At 38.3% G+C, this 22560-nt stretch overlaps 1 protein-coding gene across 2 annotated transcripts in view; it reads left to right on the top strand.

Annotated features, from left to right (window-relative positions):
• TBC1D15 (TBC1 domain family member 15) overlaps positions 1-22560 on the top strand; it is a 76531-nt gene that overhangs the window by 918 nt on the left and 53053 nt on the right. The window contains exon 1 of one of the 2 annotated variants that reach the window (XM_047865966.1): positions 18595-18710. The exons of the other annotated variant lie outside the window; for it this stretch is intronic. Within the exon in view, the coding sequence (XP_047721922.1) occupies positions 18657-18710 (54 nt within the window). The 5' untranslated portion in view covers positions 18595-18656. Of the gene's footprint in view, positions 1-18594; positions 18711-22560 lie in introns of those variants that run through there. 2 annotated transcript variants of the gene reach the window in all.

Below are 22560 nucleotides of genomic sequence, written 5' to 3' on the forward strand. Positions count from 1 at the left end.
AGGACTGTCAGGACATGCCACAGGCATCATTTCCCACTGCGGGAGTATTTCGTAAACAGTTGGGGCTGGTGATGACTCATCGAACACTAAAGACTACATATTTACTTGTCGCCGATAGCTTTCTCTGTTCTTTGAGTTTCCGTCATTTTCTCTATGTTGCTCTCCTTATCCCATTTTGAATTATTTGGCAACGTTTGTGGTTTGGTGTATGGACTACTAGACTTGGCAGAATAACACATTTGGTCTTGGTTTTGGTGTTACTTTGAGGTGTGACCTTGGGAAACTGAGCACGCATGATTTCTCTGTCCTTCATATTTTTTTATTTCCAGAATTATTACTGTTTGTATAGGAGTTGTTTAGGATTACATGAAATAATAAAAGCATTAAGAAGGATTTCATACTTCTGCATATTGGCTATTTTAAATGATAGGTTGGTTGTAGTTTTTGGATGCTCTTTGATTGCTGTGTTGGTTTTTAAGTCTTCGCTGTGGCTGTTGATTTTCTATTTGACTCATTACATATTTGAAAGTTATCCTGCTTGATTTTCTGTCTGGACTGTTCCAGTGTAGATCTTTCCAAGAAGGGATCCTTTCCATTTGAACTACACTTCCCTTTTTCAGGTGTGGATTGATTTTGAGAGAATCTTTGAGGTGATGCCCAGTTGTGAAATGTAAGACTTTTTTCACCCTTTCCTTCCAGCCACTCTCTTTCATAATATGACTTAAAGTTAGTCTTTTATTTCATAACTCTACTTCATCACCTCCTTTATTCTCATTGCAATACCATTACCATCATTCCATCTAAACCATTTTCTATGCCCAAAACTGCCCCTCTCCTAAATGATACTGTCATGACCAGCAGAACCCACTTATTCTTCCCTCAGCAGGTTCAGATCTAGTTTAATGGTATCATCATTCATGTGGTTGCATGTAAAACAAACCTGGAGACATCTATTTCAATAACAACAATTAATCAAGAACTGAATTTTTTAGTTTACCTTAAAGAGATTTCTGAAATTTCTGCATCATCTTCATTCTCCATACTTAGTTCCTTTAGTCTACCTCTAGTCTTGAGTTCTTAACAGATTTTTCTCCTTGTTTGCAGTTTCTTTGCCCACAATCCTATCTCTACACTACCACTGGAGGTTTTCTTTTGTAATGTATACATCTGAATGTACAAAGCTGATCATCTCTAGCTGTAAAAAACAAACTATATATATATATATATATATTTTTTTTTTTTTTTTTTAAGATTTATTCATTTTTGAGAGACAGAGAGACAGCTTCAGCACAGAGCCCGACACGGGGCTCGAACCCACGAACCATGAGATCATGACCTGAGCTGAAGTCAGATGCTTAACCAACTGAGCCACCCAGGTGCCTCCCCCCCTTTTAAAAAAATTTTTATATTATTTTATTTTTAATTTTTTTAATGTTTATTTCTGACAGAGAGATAGAGAGCATAAGTGGGGGAGGGGCAGAGAGAGAGGGAGACACAAAATCCAAAGCAGGCTCCAGGCTCTGAGCTGTCAGCACAGAGCCCGACTTGGGGCTCGAGCTCACAGACGGGGAGATCATGACCTGAGCTGAAGTCGGACGCTCAACTGACTGAGCCACCCAGGCGCCCCTTAAATTTTATTATTTTTTTTATTTAAAAAAAAAATTTTTTTTTTTAACGTTTATTTATTTTTGAGACAGAGAGAGACAGAGCATGAACGGGGGAGGGTCAGAGAGAGGGAGACACAGAATCCGAAACAGGCTCCAGGCTCCGAGCTGTCAGCACAGAGCCCGACGCGGGGCTTGAACTCACTGACCGTGAGATCATGACCTGAGCTGAAGTCGGCCGCTCAACCGACTGAGCCACCCAGGCGCCCCTTAAATTTTATTTTTAACAAAATCTTTGATACTGTCTCCAGTAAAATACTACTAAAGGCTGCTTAACATGGCATAAAAGGCCATGTTCCCTGGGCATGAGCAGTCAGCACAGAGCCCAGAGCCTGTTTCAGACTTTGTGTCTTCCTCTCTTTCTGCCCCTCCCCTGCTTATGCTCTGTCTCTCTCTCTCAAAAAAATAAATAAACATTAACAAAAAATTAAAAAAAAAAAAAGGCCATGTTCCATTCCTGGCTTTATCTTCTGCTTCCCTACTTTCTAGTCTTGTTCCTTTGGGAAAGGGGAATAGGGAAGAATATGTACACACACACACACACACACACACACACACACGTGTGTCTGTATATTTGAAAGAGTGAGTGTATATATATATATATATATATATATATATATGTATGTGTATTTCTTTATTCCCACACCCCTCTTTCCCCCCGCCAAAGGTTCAGCTAAGACCTGTCAAGCTTAGAAGCCTAGGGCAGTGGATATTAACCAAGGTTCACAAGAACCACATGTGGTACTTAAAAAAAAATACAGATGCTGGACCACAGCCCAGCCTTATTGAATTAGAATTTCTCATTGTTGAGATCTAGGATGTAGACTAACTTCTAACAGTTTTGTTTTGCTTGCTTTGTACTTTGAGCGTAAGAAGTGATAGAGGAAGTTAATCTTTGTCATGTAGAGAAGCGTTGTGAAGTAGCGGTTAAGAGTTTGGATTCTGGACCCAAACCGGTTTCAAAACTAACTTCATACTTACTAGTGATTTCAGTCAAATTACCTAACCTTACTGTGCTTCTCTCTTTTCATTTGTGATATGGGATGATATAGTACCTATTTTATGGGATTGTGAGGAGGATCAATAAGTAAATATATTAGATCTACCAATACATGGTAGATGTTGTGTGTTATTTGTAATCTCAGTTTCTCTGCAAGTCATTATTTAGGTTATGGCAGAATTTTAAAGATTTATAATATGATTTTTGGTATGGGTGTAAACTTCATTTTTGAAGTTGGCTCTTGTTCTAAATCTCATTGTTATTTTAGGAGTTGAAAAATACCTTGTTTTAGAAATCATGTAGTTTTGGGCACCTGGGTGACTCAGTCGGTTAAGCGTCTGACTTCGGCTCAGGTCATGATCTTGCAGTTTGTGGGTTTGAGCCCTGTGTCAGGCTCTGTGCTGACAGCTCAGAGCCTGGAGCCTGCTTCGGATTCTCTGTCTCCTTCTCTCTCTGCCCCTCCCCAACTTGTGCTCTGTCTCTCTCTATCAAAAATAAATAAATGTAAAAAAAATTTAAAAAAATTATGTAGTTTTGATGAATGAAAAAAATCATCACAGTAGGACAGTGGTTAAGGTGATGGAGCCTGATTGGGTTCAAACCCTGGCTCCACTGCTTTATGGCTGTTTTACTTTGGGTAAATTTCTTAACTTCTCTGTGCCTGTTTTTCTCATTTGTAAATGAGGGATAATAATATTTCCATTGTGGAATGGTAAAAAGGATTAATATTTGCAAAGCATTTAGAATAGTGTCTGGTGTCAAGTAAGTACTCAAGAAATGTTAGCTGTTGTTATTACTATGTTAAAGAAAACCTTTCAGACTCCTTAAAAATTGTAAGGTTATTATTGGTTAGGATATAATTGAATGCTGATTTCTGCTGCCATTTTCCACAAAGATTTGAGCTATATAGTTATGTAAGATAAATTAGAAAAAAGGTAAAAGGGAAATAAATAAGTATAAGAAAGGTAAATGGAACTGGAAATACTACAATTATTAAATAAACTGCTGGAGTGGGCCACAGTTTAGCTCTATGTTTTTTAGTGGCCAAAGTAAAGAGGGAACCCGATCCATTATAAGGATGATAGATCCACAGTAAAATAAAACCAAAAGCAAAACCCCCAAAAAACTAGTTTCTAAAGGGTAGAACAGAATAAACTCTCCTGTAAGTTCTTTTTACTGTGTAATATAATGTATGTACTTATATGGCATATTGTATCCTTCTGGTAAGAAAGAAGGACCCTATAATACCCCTAGTATGCTGATGGTTTTATGCCAGTGGGTGGTTCAGTAGTTCAGTAAATACAGGGTACCAATTTGATGTCTTCAGGTCTCTGATGATATGACTAAATTCAAGGATATATATTTGCATATATATTTTAGCTGAGCTTTTGAAAGTGGGTTTGAGTGTGATTATAAACCCCGATTAGTTCTTGGAGTTCAATTGTTGTTGTTGTTGTTATTATTTTTTTTTCTTACTATCTGTGGGTACAACAGTATGTTTTAACGTCAACCAAATAGGGAAAGTGACATTCTCATATGAGTATTGAAGGGAGAAATAGGGACACTGCCTGTTAAGGTCATCATATGTCTTCTATAACTGGTGGACAGAATTGAATTAATGGAATGAGTTGAATTTACCTGCAGAGAAGGCAGGAGAAAGAAAATAGCCCGAAATAAGTTTTGCTTTAGATCCAGGTCCCTGATTGTTAAAGTTTACTTTCACTTATTCAGCAAATATTTATTAAGCACGTAATTTGTTTCAGGCAGTATATTAGGTATTGGAGGTATATCAGCCCCTTACCTTCTGTCTTATAGACTTCAGTTCTTTAGAAGGAAAATATTCACTAGCACCCACCCCTTTATCTTGTGTAAATAAATGCAAAATGAATTTCAGGTCCTTGAAGTAGGTGTTTTTTGTTTTTTGTTTTTTACTTGTTTTATTTTTTATTTTTTAAAATTTACATCCAAATTAGTTAGCATATAGTGCAACAATGATTTCAGGAGTGGTGCTATTTTTAGTATATGTATTCTGAAGACCAGTAAACTGACTAATCATTAGGGCAGGGCCTAAAATGTTTCACCTGCCTAGATTCTGGCACAAAGTACATATTCAGTGAGTGGGAACAAGCAAGAAGGTAAAGAAAATGACTGGGGACTAGAGTGGGAGAGATGGAATACTAAGAGTGCTCTTCTTTTGGAGTTAAAATGCCCTATTTTAGTACACTTGGTTTCACTTGTTTTTACTGTGATTGTTTTAGAATTTAGTTCTATTGAAAATGGGTGCCTGGGTGCCAGTCGGTTGAGTGTCCTACTCTTGGTTTTGGCTCAGGTCATGATCCCAGGGGTTGAGCCCTGTATTGGGCTCTGCACTGAGCGTGGAGCCTGCTTGGGATTCTCTCTCTCCTTCTCTCTCAAATAAATAAAAGAAAAAAAAAAAGAACTTGAGACGTTTGGGAAATCAGCTTTATTTTTGTTAGTTTGTTTTGATGGCATTCTTAGTAGGAATTTATTTTGTACCTTAACTTTGGCCTCTTCTAATTCCTTTTAGATATGCTTATAGCCCTGTGAAACCTTTGTGCTTAAGAAACATCAAGAATATTCTTAGTATCTAGATATTCCTGGAGAACTTTTCTTTTCCTAAACTAGATCTTATAACGTGGTAATACCTTCCTGGTGTAGAATACATTATGAACACTTCTTTTTTTTCTGGCATTCTTTAGCAAACATTGGAGTACCTTTTGTATACCGAGTTCTTTGGACACAGAGTGGTTAAACACAGACTTTACTTTTGACATAATACAGTAGTTAGCAATTTTAACAAGTTATTTCAATTTATGAATTAATAAAAACATGACTTTTTTTGGTGAAAGAGTTAAACTGTTAGGTCTTTGATGTGACATAACTGCTGGGACTAAATGAGAAATTATAACCCGACTTTTTGATTTTCACTTTTGAGTGGAAGATTTGAAATCCTTATGAAATCTATTTGTCTCTTAATATGCAATACTATAATGTATATGTAGTTCTTGGTATAAGAGAAGGCATTCACTTAATCCTCATTATACCTCCCCAGACTTAAATTATTCCTGCCTTCCTGTCTGACATTGTTTGGCATACTGTTTTGTTTTGTTTTTTTTTTAAGAAACTTTTCTTTTTTTTTTTTTTTTTTTTTTTTTTTTAGTGTTTATTTGTTTTTGAGAGAGAGCGAGCATGACGGGTCAGAGGCAGAGAGAAAGGGAAACACAGAACTTGAAGCGGGTCCCAGGCTCCATGCTGTCAGCACAAAGCCTGAGCGGGGCTCGAACTCACAAACTGTGAGATCATGACCTGAGCCGAAGTCAGATGCTCAACTGACTGGGGCCCCAACATATTGTTTTTAAGAAACAATAATAGTTCTGCCTGCCTATGAGAATTGTAACATCCTTAATATCTCAATATCTGTATAGCTTCACTCTCAGAATATCTGTGGTTTGTTACTCATTTTTTATATATTTTTTAATTTTTTTTAAAGATTTATTATTTTCTAATTTCAATCCAAGTTAGTTAACATATAGTGGGATAATAGTTTTAGGAATAGCATTTAATGATTCATCGCTTACATATAATACGCAGTGCTCATCCCAACAAGTGTCCTCCTTAACACCCCTTGCCCCTTTAGCCCTTCCCCCCACCCGCACCCCACCAGCAACCCTCAGTTTGTACTCTGTATTTAAGAGTCAATTATGGGGGTGCCTGTGTGGCTCAGTTGGTTAAGTGTCTGACTTCAGCTCAGGTCATGATCTCACAGTTCGTGGGTTTGACCCCATGTCTGTCTGGCTCTGTGCTGACAGCTCAGAGTCTGGGGCCTGCTTCAGAGTCTGTGTCTCCTTCTCTCTTTGCCCCTCCCCCACTCATGTTTTTTCTCTCTCTATCTCAAAAATAAGTAAACATGAAAAAAAATTAAAGAATCTCTTATGGTTTGTCTCCCTCTCTGGTTTTATATTATTTTTGCTTCCCTTCCCTTATATTCATCTGTTTTGTATCTTAAATTCCACATAGGAGTGAAATCATATATTTGTCTTTCTCTGACTTATTTCGCTTAGCATATTACAGTCTAGTTCCATCCATGTTGTTGAAAATGGCAAGATTTCATTCTTTTTGATTGCTGAGTGATATTCCAGTGTGTGTGTGTGTACTTTATCCATTCATCTTGTTTATCGATTCATTAGTTGATAGACATTTGGGCTCTTTCCATGCTTTGGCTGTTGTCAATAGTGCTGTTATAAATATTGGGGTGCATGTGACCCTTCAAATCAGCACTCCTGTATCCTTTGGATAAATGCCTAGTAGTGCAATTGCTGGGTCCTAGGGTAGTTCTATTTTTAGTTTTTTGAGGAATCTCCATACTGTTCTCCAGAGTGGCTGCACCAGTTTGCATTCCCACCAGCAGTGCAAAAGGGTTCCCCTTTCTCTGCATCCTCACCAACACCATTTCTTCTGTTGTTGATTTTAGCCATTCTGACAGGTGTGAGATGGTATCTCATTTTGGTTTTGATTTGTATTTCCCTGATGAGTGATGTTGAGCATTTTTTCATGTGTCTGTTAGTCATCTGGATGTCTTCTTTGGAAAAGTGTCTAGTGATATCTTTTGTCCATTTCTTCACTGGATTATTTATTTTTGGGGGTTGACTTTGATGAGTTCTTTATAGATTTTAGATACTAATCCTTTATATGATATGTCATTTGCAAAGATCTTCTCCCATTCCATTGGTTGCCTTTTAGCTTTGCTGATTGTTTCCTTACCTGTGCAGAAGCTTTTTATCTTCATTGGTCCCAATAGTTCATTTTTGCTTTTGTTTCCTTCCCTTGCCTGTGGGTGACATGTCAAGAAGTTGCTGTGGTGAGGTCAAAGAGGTTGTTGCCTATTTTCTCCTCTAGGACTTTGATGTCTTCCTGTCTTACGTTTAGGTCTTTCATCCATTTTGAGTTTACTTTTGTGTATGGTGTAAGAAAGTGGTCCAGGTTCTTTCTTCTGCATGTTGCTGTCCACTTTTCCCAACACCATTTGCTGAAGAGACTGTCTTTTTTCCACTGGATATCCTTTCCTGCTTTGTTGAAGATTAGTTGGCCATACGTTTGTGGGTCCATTTCTGGGTTCTGTATTCTGTTAGATTGATCTGTGTGTCTGTTTTTTTGCGAGTACCATACTGTTTTGATGATTACAGCTTTGTAATACAGCTTGAAGTCTGGAATTGTGATGCTTTCAGCTTTGGTTTTCTTTTTCAACATTACTTTAGCTATTCAGTGTCTTTTCTGTTTCCATACAAATTTTGGGATTGTTTGTTCTATTTCTGTGAAGAATGTTGGTTTTATTTTGATAGGGATTGTATTGAATGTGTAGATTGCTTTGCGTAGTATTGATTGTGGTTGTTACTCTTAAAACAACTTATGTTCTACATTTCTTTAGTTCTACAGTCATTACTGATTAACTTGTCCTAAATGAAAGTCGCTGTTTTTTTTTTCCTTCTGTATTCCCTATCTCAGTGAATAACCTCATCCACTCAGTTTTGTCCTTGATTTCTCTTCTCTTCATCTTCCACATCTAATCAGTCATGAAGTTCTGTCACTTTGACCTTCTAAATATTTTTCTAAGCCATCTGCTTTTCTTCATCCCTACTGCCACAGCTGTAGTTCAAGCCACCATGAATCTCTCCCTCCCTTGGATTATTGCAGCTGTTCATTTTTGGCTCTGCAGCCAGTGTGTTGGCTCCGAGAAGGCAGGTCTGACCATGGCATTCCCCTGCTGGAACTTTTTCATGGATTTCTAGTGGCAAAGAGTTATCTTCAGGACAAATTCCAAACTCCCAAGTTCTTGAGTGTGGTTTACAAAACTCTTTGTGATCTGATCTGGTCTCTACTTTTGTCCCTAAACTCTTTAACCTTTACTGTCTGATCTGGATTGTAGCCATGCACTGAACTGTTGTTCTCTGTGTAGAATGTACACTCTGCCAAGAACATAAACCTTCTGGTTAAAATTGTTTCTTCAGGGGCACCTCGGTGGTTCAGTTGATTGAACGGCTGACTCTTGATTTTGGTTCAAGTCATTTTCCCAGGGTTGTGGGATTGAGCCCTGTGTCCTGCTCTGTGCAGAATGTGGAGCCTGCTTGGGATTCTCTTTTTCTCTGCCCCTCCTCTGTGTGAGCACTCTCTCTCCCTCTTCTTCCTCTCTCTCCCTCTTCTTCCTCTCTCTCCCTCTTCTTCCTCTCTCTCCCTCTTCTTCCTCTCTCTCCCTCTTCTTCCTCTCTCTCCCTCTTCTTCCTCTCTCTCCCTCTTCTTCCTCTCTCTCCCTCTTCTTCCTCTCTCTCCCTCTTCTTCCTCTCTCTCCCTCTTCTTCCTCTCTCTCCCTCTTCTTCCTCTCTCTCCCTCTTCTTCCTCTCTCTCCCTCTTCTTCCTCTCTCTCCCTCTTCTTCCTCTCTCTCCCTCTTCTTTCTCTCCCTCTTCTTCCTCTCTCTCCCTCTTCTTCCTCTCCCTCCCTCTCCCTCCCTCTCCCTCCCTCTTTCTCTCTCTCTCAAATAAAAAAAATTAAAATTGTCATTCTCCAGGTCTCAATTGATAGATATATCACTGTAGTTCAGTCTTTCTGATTTCTCATCCTGTTTTAGCCCTTAAGTCTAGATGAGATATCATTTATTACGTCCTACTATGGTAGCCTATTCATACTTAAGTCATACATTGTAGTTATTTGTTTTATTGTCCTAATCTCTTCTTCTGTTGTAAGTGCTGTGAAGGCAGTGACTGAATCTTCTGTATTTATATCCAGAAGCTTGCTTTGTGCCTGGCACATTGTAAGCATTAATTGTATATTAATTGGAGAAATAACTGAAAATGACATCTCATTCAGGAGCCTGTGCCTTCCATCACACTGTGCTATGACTATTTACTGGTTTACATGATGTTACTAGTTTCAGCAGACACTTTTTTTTGGTGTGTGTGTTTCTGCCGACAACTTTTATTCCTCACATTTCATTGAAGCTCAGTAAATTTGTTGAGTGTATAAGTTAAAAAATGTGCTGTTTTGAAGGATTTGGTAGAAGTTATTTGCAGAGAGAAGGTGTAATGAAGAGAGAACAGAGAACACACATAAAAAGGTACAAAGGTTTGAGGGAACAGGTGGGTTCAGAGTGACCCAAGAGACAAAGTTTGCATGTATTAGGGAGTGTCAGGTGTTGATTAGCTGCAGAGGTAAAGTGTAGAGGATAGAGGGTAAAGTCAGAAGGATTTTAAGTTCAGGCATGGTGTGGTCACATGTACATTTTATAAAGATCAGTTTTGGCGGTGTTTACACACCTTGCACAAATTTTTGGGAGATGACCAGATTGGGAGAAGAGAGACCAGAATGTTATTTTAGCAACCCAGGATAGCTATGATGAGGGGTCAGTGTCAGAGGTGAAGGTTTGAGGGATTTAGGAAATAGGATGGGAATGATGAAAAAGAGGATAACTGGTAGATGGGATGTCTTTGATAGAGGTGGGAATATCAGAAGAGCAGATTTGGGGTAAGACATACTGAGTTTAAGATGCCTGTGGGTTATTGAAATGAAAATATCAAGTAGGTGCTTAGATATTTGGGTGTTGAGTGCATTAGAATTTCTGGGCTCACACTGGTATTTTAACCAAAAGTTAAAAATTTTCAATATGCTTGATAGTTTTAAAGAAATTGAATTTTTGTCACTTTTTTGTTAAATTTAGCTTATGAAATTCACATAGGTACTACAGTTCAAGAATGTATGTTTTGTGGAGTGCCTGGGTGGCTCAGTCAGTTAAGCATCTGACTCTTGATTTCAGCTTAGGTCATGATCTCATGGTTTGTGAGATGAACTCTTGTTGGGTTCAATGTGGAGCCTGCTTGTGATTCATTCTCTCTCTCTCTCTCTCTCTCTCTCTGCCCCTCCCCTGCTTGCACATTTTCTGCTCTCTTTCTCTCTCTCTTTCTCTCACCAAATAAATTTAAAAACAAAAAAAAGAATGTATGCTATGTATAGTAGGTGTTGGGTTCCCATGTTTGAACAAAGATTTAGGGCAAGAATTTTATCCCTGATAGTAAATTTAAAATATTTGGGTTGAATGTTATCATTTATCTCTAGTTTTGGAAAATAAAGATTATGATATTCATAATATAAATAAAAATCAAATCCCACTTAAGTGTAGGAACAATATAGAAAATTATTTGCTATGATATAGTGTAACTTAATCTTTTTCAGCTTTTTTTGTCAGGAAGTAGCATGGTCTTGAGTTGGATTGTCCCAAGTACATTTCTTTTTATGTAGAAACTTGAATTTCTTTGCCTGTCTCATTTTTGCCTTTTAATTCTAACTTTTGCTAAACTAGAGGTCAGCAAGTTTATTCTAAAACATGTGCTGTGGTTCCTAGAGTTCTTTTAGTACGTTTCAATCTGGCATAGTTCCTTTGCTAAAGGAAAAAAATACTGCAGTTTATGTTGCCATCAGCAGGCCATCATCATTGGGAGTTATAGAAACATATTTACCTGGTTAGGCATCTTAGCAAATATTTAAAAATAGATAGTCTGGAGGGTATGAGGCAGTTTTATTCGAAATGGACTTTTCTCCTTTCTTTGGTACTTCAATACATTGTTCTCTTCCCCCTCCCCCACCAAGAGGGTGGGGAGCACTTAGAATATTCTAGCTTGTGTAAAGATCTTGTTCTTTATAACACTGCTAGGTACACACAGGCAAGGAACTTTATCTTGTTTATTTTCTGTTCTTTGTAATGTCTGCACATAATAAGTGCCTAATAAAAGTTTCAATTTGAATCAACTTTATATAACTAGCTTAGTACCATGAAGTAGCAAGTCTTTGGTGATAGTGTTTGCTCCCTGTAGACACTTAATCTGCCACGAAAAACATGGTGTGATTTAAAATTTTTTTCTTGAGGCGGGATTAACCTCCCCCCCTTTTTTAATGGAACTATCTTCTACTTTTACATGTTTACATTTATATGGGGTTTTACGGTTTAAACAGTAAACCTTCCATGTAACTTATTTTTTTATACAGCTTTTTTTTTTTTTTTTTTAAATTTTTTTTCAACGTTTATTTATTTTTGGGACAGAGAGAGACAGAGCATGAACGGGGGAGGGGCAGAGAGAGAGGGAGACACAGAATCGGAAACAGGCTCCAGGCTCCGAGCCATCAGCCCAGAGCCTGACGCGGGGCTTGAACTCACGGACCGCGAGATCGTGACCTGGCTGAAGTCGGACGCTTAACCGACTGCGCCACCCAGGCGCCCCTTTTTTATACAGCTTTGAGGTACACTTGACAATAAGTTGCATATAGAGGGTGTAATTTGATAGTTTATGATGTGTGTGTGTGTGTGTGTGTGTGTGTGTGTGTGTGTGTGTGTGTATACACTGTGAACCGTGTGTGTATATATACACTGAACTGGTCAGCACAGTAAAGATAATATTTTTACTGAAGTTTCCTCTTGACCCACAGTAATCTGTCACTACCTTTACCCTGTACACAGGCAACCATTGAGCTGCTTTTTGTCATTATAGAGTAGCTCACATTTTCTAGAATTTTATATAAATGCAATTATATAACTGTTTTTTTTTGTATTCTGTTTAGTCTTCATTCAGCAAAATTATTTTGAGATTCATTAATGTTGCATTATTCATTTTTCAAAAAGTTTTACTTAAGTAATCTCTGCACGCCATGTGGGGCTCGAACTCATGACCCCAAGATCAGGAGTTGAATGCTCCTTTGACTGAGCTAGCTAGATGCCACAGTTTATTCATTTTTATTGCCAAATTGTATCCCACTGTATAGGCATACGAAGATTTACTCATTTATTTACCTGTTGATAGACATTTGGATTTTTTCCTACATTTGACTATTGTAAATAGAGCTGCTATGAAAATTGGTATAGTCTTGGTATGAACAGACACATTCTGTTTTCTTGGGCAAATACCAAGGAGTAGAATGGCTGGATCATAATGTTCGTTGCATGCTTAGCATTTTAAGAAAGTGCCAAGCTATTTTTCTAAGTGGATGTACCATTTTACATGCTTACTGTGATGTACGAAAGTTCCAATTGTTCCACATCTCTGTCAACATTTGGTATGTTAGCCTTTTTAATTATAGCCATTCTAATAGATTTGTAGTATCTCATTATGGTTTCAATTTGCAGTTCCCTAATGATTAAGGATGTTGAGCGTCTTTTCATGTGATTATATGTCATCCATAAATCTTCTTTGGTAAAGTGTTCAAACCTTTTGTCTATTTTATTTTTGAGAGAGAGTGCGAGTGTGCGTGCTTATGCGGAGCAGAGAGAGAGGGAGAGAAAGAATCTTACGCAGGCTTTATGCCCAGCATGGAGCCTTGTTATCAATACCTGAGCGGAAATCACGAGTCAGACTCTCACTTGACTGAGCCACCCAGGTTGTCCCTTGCTCATTTTATTTTAAACTGAGCTATTCATTTTCTTGTTAATGGGTTATGAGAGGGTTTTTTGTTTGTTTTGTTTTTGGGTTTTTGTTTTTTTGTTTTGTTTTTTTTTTTCAGCAGGCAAAAGTTTATTAGAGTATAAGGTTAGAAAGAATAGTATGAAAGTCCTCTTTACAGAGAGGATACATTTGAAAATGACGTGTGAGACTTCTTACGTTCTGGATATAGGCCCTTTATTAGATACGTGATATGATTTGCAAATGTATTTTCCCTTCCTGAGCCTTGGCTTGTCATTTGGTTGATAGTGCCTTTTTTTTAGTTACTATTTTTTAAAAATTATTTTTTAATGTTTGTTTATTTTTAAGAGAGAGAGCACGCAAGTGGGGGAGGGGTAGAGAGAGAGGGAGACAGAATCCTAAGCAGGCTCCAGGCTCTGAGCTATTGGCACAGAGCCCGATGTGAGGTTGAACTCCCGAATTGTGAGATCATGACCTGAGCTGAAGTTGGACACTTAACCAACAGAGCCACCCAGCCGCTCCTTGATAGTGTCTTTTAAAGCAGAAATTTTCGGGACGCTCAGGTGGCTCCCTTGGTTAAGCGTCTGACTCTTGATTTCAGCTCAGGTCATGATCTCACGGTTCATGAGGTGGGGCTGAGGGCTCTGCGCTCACAGCATTGGGCCTGCTTGGGATTCTCTCTCTCTCTGTCTTTCTCTCTCTCTGTCTTTCTCTCTCTGTCTTTCTCTCTCTCTCTCTCTCTCTCTCTCTGTCTCTCTCTCCCCGTCCCTCTCCCACTTGTGTGTCTGTGTGTGCATGCATGCCTGCTCTTTCTCTAAATAAATAAATGAACACTAAAAAAAGTAGAAGTTTTCAATTTTGTTGATGTATCCATTTTTTTCTTTTATGCTTTTGGTGTCATTTCTAAAAAAATTTTGCTGAACCCAAGACCATAAGATTTTCTGTTTTCTTCCTAAATTTTGTAGTTTTAGGTTTTACATTTAAATCTGTCACCCATTTCGGGGCGCCTGGGTGGCGCAGTGGGTTAGCGTCCGACTTCAGCCAGGTCACGATCTCACGGTTCGTGGGTTCGAGCTCCGTGTCGGGCTCTGGGCTGATGGCTCAGAGTCTGGAGCCTGTTTCCGATTCTGTGTCTCCCTCTCTCTCTGCCCCTCCCCCGTTCATGCTCTGTCTCGCTCTGTCCCAAAAATAAATAAAAAACGTTGAAAAAAAATTAAAAAAAAAAAAATCTGTGACCCATTTCAATTTAATTTGTATATGTTGTGTGGTGTATGGATTGAAGTTTATTTTTTTGCACACTGATTCAAGTTTTTTAATTACTGTGTGTTGAAAAGACTATTCTTTCTTTGCTGAATTGCTTTTCTACTTGTGTCAAATAAATTTACCATATATGCATTTTTATGTTGATTCCAGAATTCTTTATTCTGGACAGTCAATCTCTTTGTTTCTCTTTACATCAGTACCACATTTTCTTGATTACTGTAGATTTATGCTGAGTCTTATAGCCGGGTATGTTAGTGCTCCACCCATTATTCTGTTGCAAGTCTGATTTGGTTTTTCTAGGTCATTTGAATTCCACACAAATTTTAGAATCTGCTTTTTACTATCTCCAGAAGAGCCTGCTGGGATTTTGATTGGCACTATAATCAGTCTAGAGGTCAGTTTCGGGGAGAATGGACATCTTAACAGTATTGATTCCACTAAGCCATGAACATGGTGTATTTTGCATTTAATTAGGTCTTCTTTCATTTCTCTCAAATACTTTTATAATTTTCAGTTTAGAAGTCTTACACATTATCTGTTAGACTGAGTATATGATATTTCTTGAAGTTATTGTAAATGCTGTATTTAAAAACCTTATTTACTGATATGCGTGTATGTATGTAAATAATAGATTTTTGTATGTTGGTTTTCAGTCCTGGATCCTTGCTGGGTTTTCACTTAATTTTAGTAGTTTTTATGTAGATTCTATTAATTTTCCTACGTAGACGATTATGTCATCTGCAAATAAGTTGTTTTACATTTTCCTTTCCAGTCTAGATGCCTTATATTTATTTTTTATTTATTGTAATGTCTAAGACCTCAAGCATAGTGTTGAATAGAGGGATAAGATTGGAAATCTTTATCTTGTTCTTGATCTTAGGAGAAACCATTCAGTCTTTAAGCATATGATATCAGGTGTAGTGTTTCATACATGCCCTTTATCAGACTGAGAAGGGTTCCTTCTATTCTTAAATTTGTTGAGAGTTTTTATCAGAAATGGGCATTGGATTTTGTTGAGTGCCTTTTCTGCACCTTGTAAGATGATCATATGGTTTTTCTTTAAAAATATTTTTGCTATGGTGAGTTTACAGAGATTGTTGTTTGAGTATTAAACCATGAAGTATTTTCCTTGTTTACATATTGTTGGATTCAGTTTGTTAAATCTTGTTTAAAATTTTGCATCTAAATTCATGAGATATATTGGTGTATATAGTTTTATTTTCTTGAAAAACATTTTTTTAATGTTTACTTTTGAGAGAGAGACAGAGTGTGAGTGGGGGAGGGTCAGAGAGAGAGGGAGACACAGAACCCGAAGCAGGCTCCAGGCTCCAAGCTGTCAGCACAGAGCCCCACATGGAGCCCAGACTCACAAACCGTGAGATTATGACCTGAGCCGAAGTCGGATGCTTAATTGACTAAGCCACCCAGGCGCCCCTCGTTTTTTTTTTTTTTTTTCTTGTAACGTTTTAGTCTCATTTCAATGCCAGGGTAGTGCTGGCCTCATAGAATGAGTTGGGAAGTTACTCCTCAGCTTCAGTTTTCTGGAAGAATTTGTGTAAGATTGGAAAAAAATAATTTTGGGTCTTTTAAAGTTTGTTAGTTGATTTTACAGCACAGTATTTAGTGTGGGACTGATTTTGCCCGACTGTTGAGGCCAGGCTGCTCTGAGTACTTTACCCAGAGCCCTGTGAATTATGAGGTTTCCCACCCTTTGGGGAACAATTCCATGTGAGCCTGCATATTGTTTCTTCTAATAATTTCATGTGACCTTTCCTCCTAGCCTTTGATAATTTATGGACACACATGCACTGACCAACACTCTGCTGACTACTCAGGGAGAGACCTCTACAGATCTCTTGAATTCTCTGTGCACTTATCTCTTCTATGGTACTCTGTCTTGTGAACTCTGACTTGGCTTCCCCCAATTCCCATCTCTGTGTCCTCAACTCCAGGAGACCACTAGGCATTGACTGGGTTTTCTCTCTTTGCCAGCTAGAAACTCTCTCAAGACAGTAAGCTGGGGCAGTTATATGGCCCACCTCATTTGTTTCCTTTGAACAGTCACTGTCCTTCATTACCTGATTAAACGCGCACACACACACACACACACACACACACACACACACACACACACTGTTTCATCGATTTGGCCTGCTTACTTGCTCGCTTTCCTTCTTTTCTGTTTTTGTTTCCTGGTGGGAGGGTAAATCCAGTCTCCTGCCCTCTTGGCTGGAAGAATAAGGTATTATAGTTTTTTTTTTTTCTTCTCTAGTTTTGGTGGGATTAATATCTATTTCTGTTATATATCCTTTTTTTTCTCAAGCTCAGGCTGAATGTTTGATTGTGTTCCAGATTTATTTCCTTGGTAGTTATGAACTCTGAGCTGGTCTTTTTCTTTCAGAGTTTTTGTAATAACCGTTTTATTCTTGTTGGTCTATATTGTTTTTTTTCTGTCATGTGTCTTCTGAGAGGTGACATTGTCAACAAGACCTTCAAGAATTTTATCAGATGCTGATTATGTAGAGAATGCCAGTAGATATTTGGGTAGCTGAAGGTCATCATCACCTCTAGAGAGTAGGTTTATATCAGTTTGTAATTTATATTAGTGTCTTTTTACCCCATTTCATTGGTAGTCTGTGTATACTCTATAACAATAGCATTCTTTCTCTTCTTTCACTTCCTTTTATTTTGCAGGTACACTTAGTGATAGGTGGTGCTCTTCCCTCAGATCTTCTGCTTGGTGTGTCTTTCCCTTTTGTTTTCTCAGGGTAGGTCCTTTTATTGTTGAAGTCATGTCCTGGTTTCCATCTGACAATATTCCTCCACTACCTTTGAGATTTGGTTTAAATTCTTTTTAAAACTGCATATTTTGCATTTATTACCAGTAGTTTTTAGCATTTTGGTTGTAAAACAAAACGTAATACAGAAAAATGACACCTTTATAACATCATAAGGGAAACACCACTTTAGTCAAGAAGTAGTAGACCTTTGCAGCCACTCCAGAAGACCTTCCATGTACCCTCTTCTCCTAAGTAACCACTGTCCTTTTTTTAAAAAATATATTAAAAAAACTTTTTTTTTTTTAATTTTTTTTTCAACGTTTTTTTATTTTTTTATTTTTGGGACAGAGAGAGACAGAGCATGAACGGGGGAGGGGCAGAGAGAGAGGGAGACACAGAATCGGAAACAGGCTCCAGGCTCTGAGCCATCAGCCCAGAGCCTGACGCGGGGCTCGAACTCACGGACCGCGAGATCGTGACCTGGCTGAAGTCGGACACTTAACCGACTGCGCCACCCAGGCGCCCCAAAAAAACTTTTTTTAGAGAGAGAGCATGCGTTCAAGCTGGGGAGAGGGGCAGAAAGGGGGAGAGAGAGAGAGAGGGAGGGAGGGAGGGAGGGAGGGAGGGAGAATATCCCAAGCAGGCTCCACGTTTAGCATGGAGCCTGATGCGGGCTCAGTCCCACAACCCTGGGATCATTACCTGAGCCAAAATCAAGAGTAGGATACTCTACTGACTGAGCCACCCAGGGGCTCCTGTCCTAACTTTTCTAGTACTTACTTTCTTACATTTCTTTACTGTTGCTAGGATTTTTTTTTTTAAGTTTATTTACCTTGAGAGAGACAGAGACTGTGCAGGTTGGGGATGGGCGGAGAGAAAGGGAGAGAGAGAACCCCAAGCAGGCTCCACGCTGTCAGCACAGAGCCTGATGTGGGGCTTGAACCCAAAAACTGTGAGAGCATGACCTGAGCTGAAACCAAGAGTTGGTTGCTTAACCTTAAGACTGAGCCACCTAGGCACCCCTTAAAATTGTTTTATGGTTCATTTATATTTGAGAGAGAGAGAGAGAGAGAGAGAGAGAGAGAGAATGAATGAATGAATGAGTGGGAGAGGGGCAGAGAGAGAGAGAGGGAGACACAGAATCTGAAGCAGGCTCCAAGCTCTGAGGTGTCAGCACAGAGCCAGACACAGAACTCAAACTCATGAACTGTGAGATCATGACCTGAGCAGAAGTTGTACGCTGAACCAACTGAGCCACTCAGGCACCCTTGTCTCAGTCTTTTTTCTTCTCCTAGCTTTCCATTTGCCAGCTTCTTGACATTAGTTTTCATTGCCCTTCACTTGAGTAGAATATAATTTTTTCTTGTTTTTCTTTCTGACATTTTTTTCCTGTTATGCTTATGAACTCTTTATCTTCTCTCAAATCTTAGGTAGTAGAAAGAGAGGCATTGCTGATGCTCTTTCTTTGCTTCCTGTAGCACAGAGGACCAACTCATGTTCACAACACTGGTAATTGGTGACTACTTCGGATGGGAATATGAGCATATGGTACACTGGAATAATTTTGTTAGTGTCTGTATATACTGAGCCTTAAGTTGATTGTCGTTTTCATTGTGTACCCTTTGGACAAATAAAACTTTTCAAATCTCAACCCCAAACTAGTGGAAGAACCTCAGGCGAATCACTTAATGTCCTTGCATTTTTTTTCTGTTACAAAGTAGGAATGATAACACATATCTAATTGTGTTATGAGGATCAAATTGATAACGTAGAAATGCTGTGTAAAGTAATGCATAATAGAAATACTGCATGCTGATGATAATAGCATTTTAACCTTTCTTTTTTATCTTGCATTAGAGATTATGAACAAAACCAGAGTAAAGAAATTGAAAACCTGTTTTACTAAATGTATTACCTCGGATGAAATTCCTGATATCATAATTATTCCCTGTAGCAAAATAATTTTTCATACCAAACAAGCTGAGAGATAGCTTTTCAAATACTAATTATTACCATTGACGAAGATAGGATGCAGAATATCCTATGGCAGAAAGATACTCATCAGGAATCAATTCACTTATAGGGTCTAATTAAGAAGAAATACCATTTTAACACTTTGTATAAGATCACAATTTTAATTGGACTTCTCTTTTTGTGTTTTGAGCTATTGTAGATAGTTGATACCTGTAGAGTTGTGTTTTAGTAATAAGCTCATGTACCGAGAAACGAGTGATGAACAAACATATTCTGTAAATTAAAAAAAAGTGAAATCATTCCCTCAAAAGTGGAGTGGAGGACTTTAGGAGTAAAATGTATGATTCGGGACGCCTGGGTGGCTCAGTCGGTTGAGCATCCAGCTTTGGCTTAGGTCGTGATCTCGCGGTTCACCGGTTCCAGTCCCGTGTCAGACTCTGTGCTGACAGCTCAGAGCCTGGAGCCTGCTTGGGATTCTTTGTCTCCCCCTCTCTCTGTATCTTCCCCGCTCACGCTTTGTCTCTGTCTCTCTCAAAAAATAAATGTTAAAATAAATGCATGTTACAAAAGGGCCTACAAATTTCTTTTGTGTACTATTTAGTAGGAGTTCGGATGGGAGAGAAACCAAGAGTTTTTGTTAAAAGGCCCAATTGTTAGTTAACTGCTGCATTGCTTTATAAATTAAAGACATTTAAAAATTGTTTGTAGGCCTAAGCAGCATTATTTTCTACATCTAAGCAATTTCAGAAACTGCTTTTCTGTAGGGAAACCATGTGGAATTTTTCTGGTAGTTTCTTGAGGCAGTAACAATTGAGATTTAATGGATGAAGATGTTAGGAAATCTGAAATCCACTCCTTCCTTTGATGTGCATGTGGTCTTGAGTAGTCACTGAATAGCTTTCTGTCTCAGTTTATTCTTCTGTAAAATGGAGATGGAAATAAGGTCTGTTTCTGACACATTCAGTTTATGAGGATCAAAAGAGATCAGACTGCTTTGAAAACAAAGTCAATAGTTGAGGTTCCTGGGTGGCTCAGTCAGTTAAGTGTCCAACTTCAGCTCAGGTCCTGATGTCATGGTTTGTCATGCTCTGTACTGATAGCTCGGAGCCTGGAGCCTGCTTTGGATTCTGTGTGTGTCTCTCTCTCTGCTTCTCTCCCACTTGCGTGCTCTTTCTCTCTCTCAAAAATAAACAATAAAATTTTTTTTTTTTTTTCAAAAAAAAGAAATAATTAAAACTGTCATCATTAAGGGGCACCTGGGTGGATCAGTTGGTTAAGCGACCAACTCCAGCTCAGGTCATGATCTCCCAGTTCGTGGGTTCGAGCCCCACATCGGGCTCTGTGTGGACAGCTCAGAGCCTGGAACCTGCTTCCGATTCCATGTCTCCTGCTCTCTCTGCCCCTCCCCTGCTTGTATTCTGCCCCCCTCTCTCTCTCTCAAAAATAAACATTAAAAAAAATTTAAAACTATCATTAACTTTAATATTTGAAGTAAATTACATATTTGATGCAACTAGAACTTTTTTTTGTCCCTTTAAGTCTTACAAGACTTAATAAAGGTTAGGAGCTCAGTAAGGTAAGTTTATTAATTTCATTCTGTTTCTGGCAGAATTAGTAATTTGTATCGGTTAACATCACAGCCTTCAAATTAGCCGAATATGACTGCTTTCTAAAGACAGTACAAGTCTTGGTTTGGGATTGTGAATATTTGGACATCTAGTTTGTCCCTCAAAAAGTACTAAAGAGTTAAGGAACACAGAACATGGAATGAGTGCAGCTTGGACTTTTTCATAAGGTACCTAGTACTATCATGCTTTTTAGGTATTTTCCCAGCTAAATTACTTAGGAAATTCAGCTTTTTCTTAAATGAAAAAGAGAACAGACAGCACTTGGCTAACATATGTATGGGAAAGAAAGAGTTGCTTAATGTGCTTCGGTTAGGTATTTTATTTGACTCTTTAGGATTCACTTACTTTATTAACGTTCCAGAATCTGTTAAGTGTTAATGGTATCACAGAATCTTAGATTATGTTGTTAATGATACCAAGCTTTTCTGGGTAAATAAGTGTCACTTTTTCTACTATGAGAACTATGAGGCTCTTGATTATTCTATTAGCTGAGTCTTAGGTGAAAATATGCTAACATGTAGTTTTGGGGTATGTCTCTGATCTATTTGTCACAAAAACTTGAAATTTTAAGGGATTTTTTTTTCCCCTCTTAACCTTTTCCTACTTCCATATTGTGGCCTCAGATACATTATCCAGTTTAACCTCTTGTTTTAAAAATTGATAAGCTGAAGTCTGGAAAGGTTATAGTTTATACTTCTGGAATTTCCTTTTTCCACTTTACTCGTTAAAATTATTTTTTTATTACTGAAGCAATGTATAACTAATTTAACGTCAAGATATTCAAGTCAGTTAGAGGCATTAACATAGACAGTTACAGTTCTCTTTCAGCCTTTCCACATCCCATTCTTTTTTCTTTCTTTTTTTTTTTTTTTTTTAATTTTTTTTCAACGTTTATTTATTTTTGGGACAGAGAGAGACAGAGCATGAACGGGGGAGGGGCAGAGAGAGAGGGAGACACAGAATCGGAAACAGGCTCCAGGCTCTGAGCCATCAGCCCAGAGCCTGACGCGGGGCTCGAACTCACGGACCGCGAAGTCGGACGCTTAACCGACTGCGCCACCCAGGCGCCCCAGCCCCATTCTTTTTTCAAGTAACTTCTGTTCACAGCTTTAAGTGTGTCTTTCCAGAACTTGTTCTGTGTATTACAGAGATTTAGAGAAACTTAAAAAAAAAAAAAAATGTAGATGTCATATACTATATGTAATTGGCTGTTTTCTGTGTCTTTCTGTTCATTTAATGTACCATATTCTTTCTTTACTGCTAAATAGTATTCTCTGTAGAATGAATATCCCAGGATATATTTGATCATTTCCCTCTGTGGGATATTTAAATTCATAACTTCCCTTCTTTCCTCCTTCCCTCACCTCCCCTGATGGTGTAAATAATACTGTGAATAGTGTTAAACATATCTTTATGCATATGTGTGAATAAATCTGTGTACTTTGAAAGTTTTTACTTTTATACAAATAATACAGAATGTCTCCCACCATTTCCCAACTCATACTGTCCCCAGTCTTTGCCTTCTGCTTAATGCTGGTCTGGTGCTTAACAACTATTACATTGAATGCTACCTTGGGTTTTTGAGATCAGAATTTCTCTTTAATCTTGATTACTAAATTAAAAGGACTCTTTTCCTAATGTACAAATTCATATCACAAGTGACTAACAACACAGGACAGGCAGTAAAAGTAATGTGGTGCTTTATAATGTAGTGGTTAAGAGCACAGTTCTGGTGTCAGACTGCCAGGATTTTAATCTCCACACTACTCCTTAACTACCCCTTAGTATTTGTGTCA

Source organism: Prionailurus viverrinus, chromosome B4 (assembly GCF_022837055.1).
Source record: "Prionailurus viverrinus isolate Anna chromosome B4, UM_Priviv_1.0, whole genome shotgun sequence".
Taxonomy (NCBI): domain Eukaryota; kingdom Metazoa; phylum Chordata; class Mammalia; order Carnivora; family Felidae; genus Prionailurus; species Prionailurus viverrinus.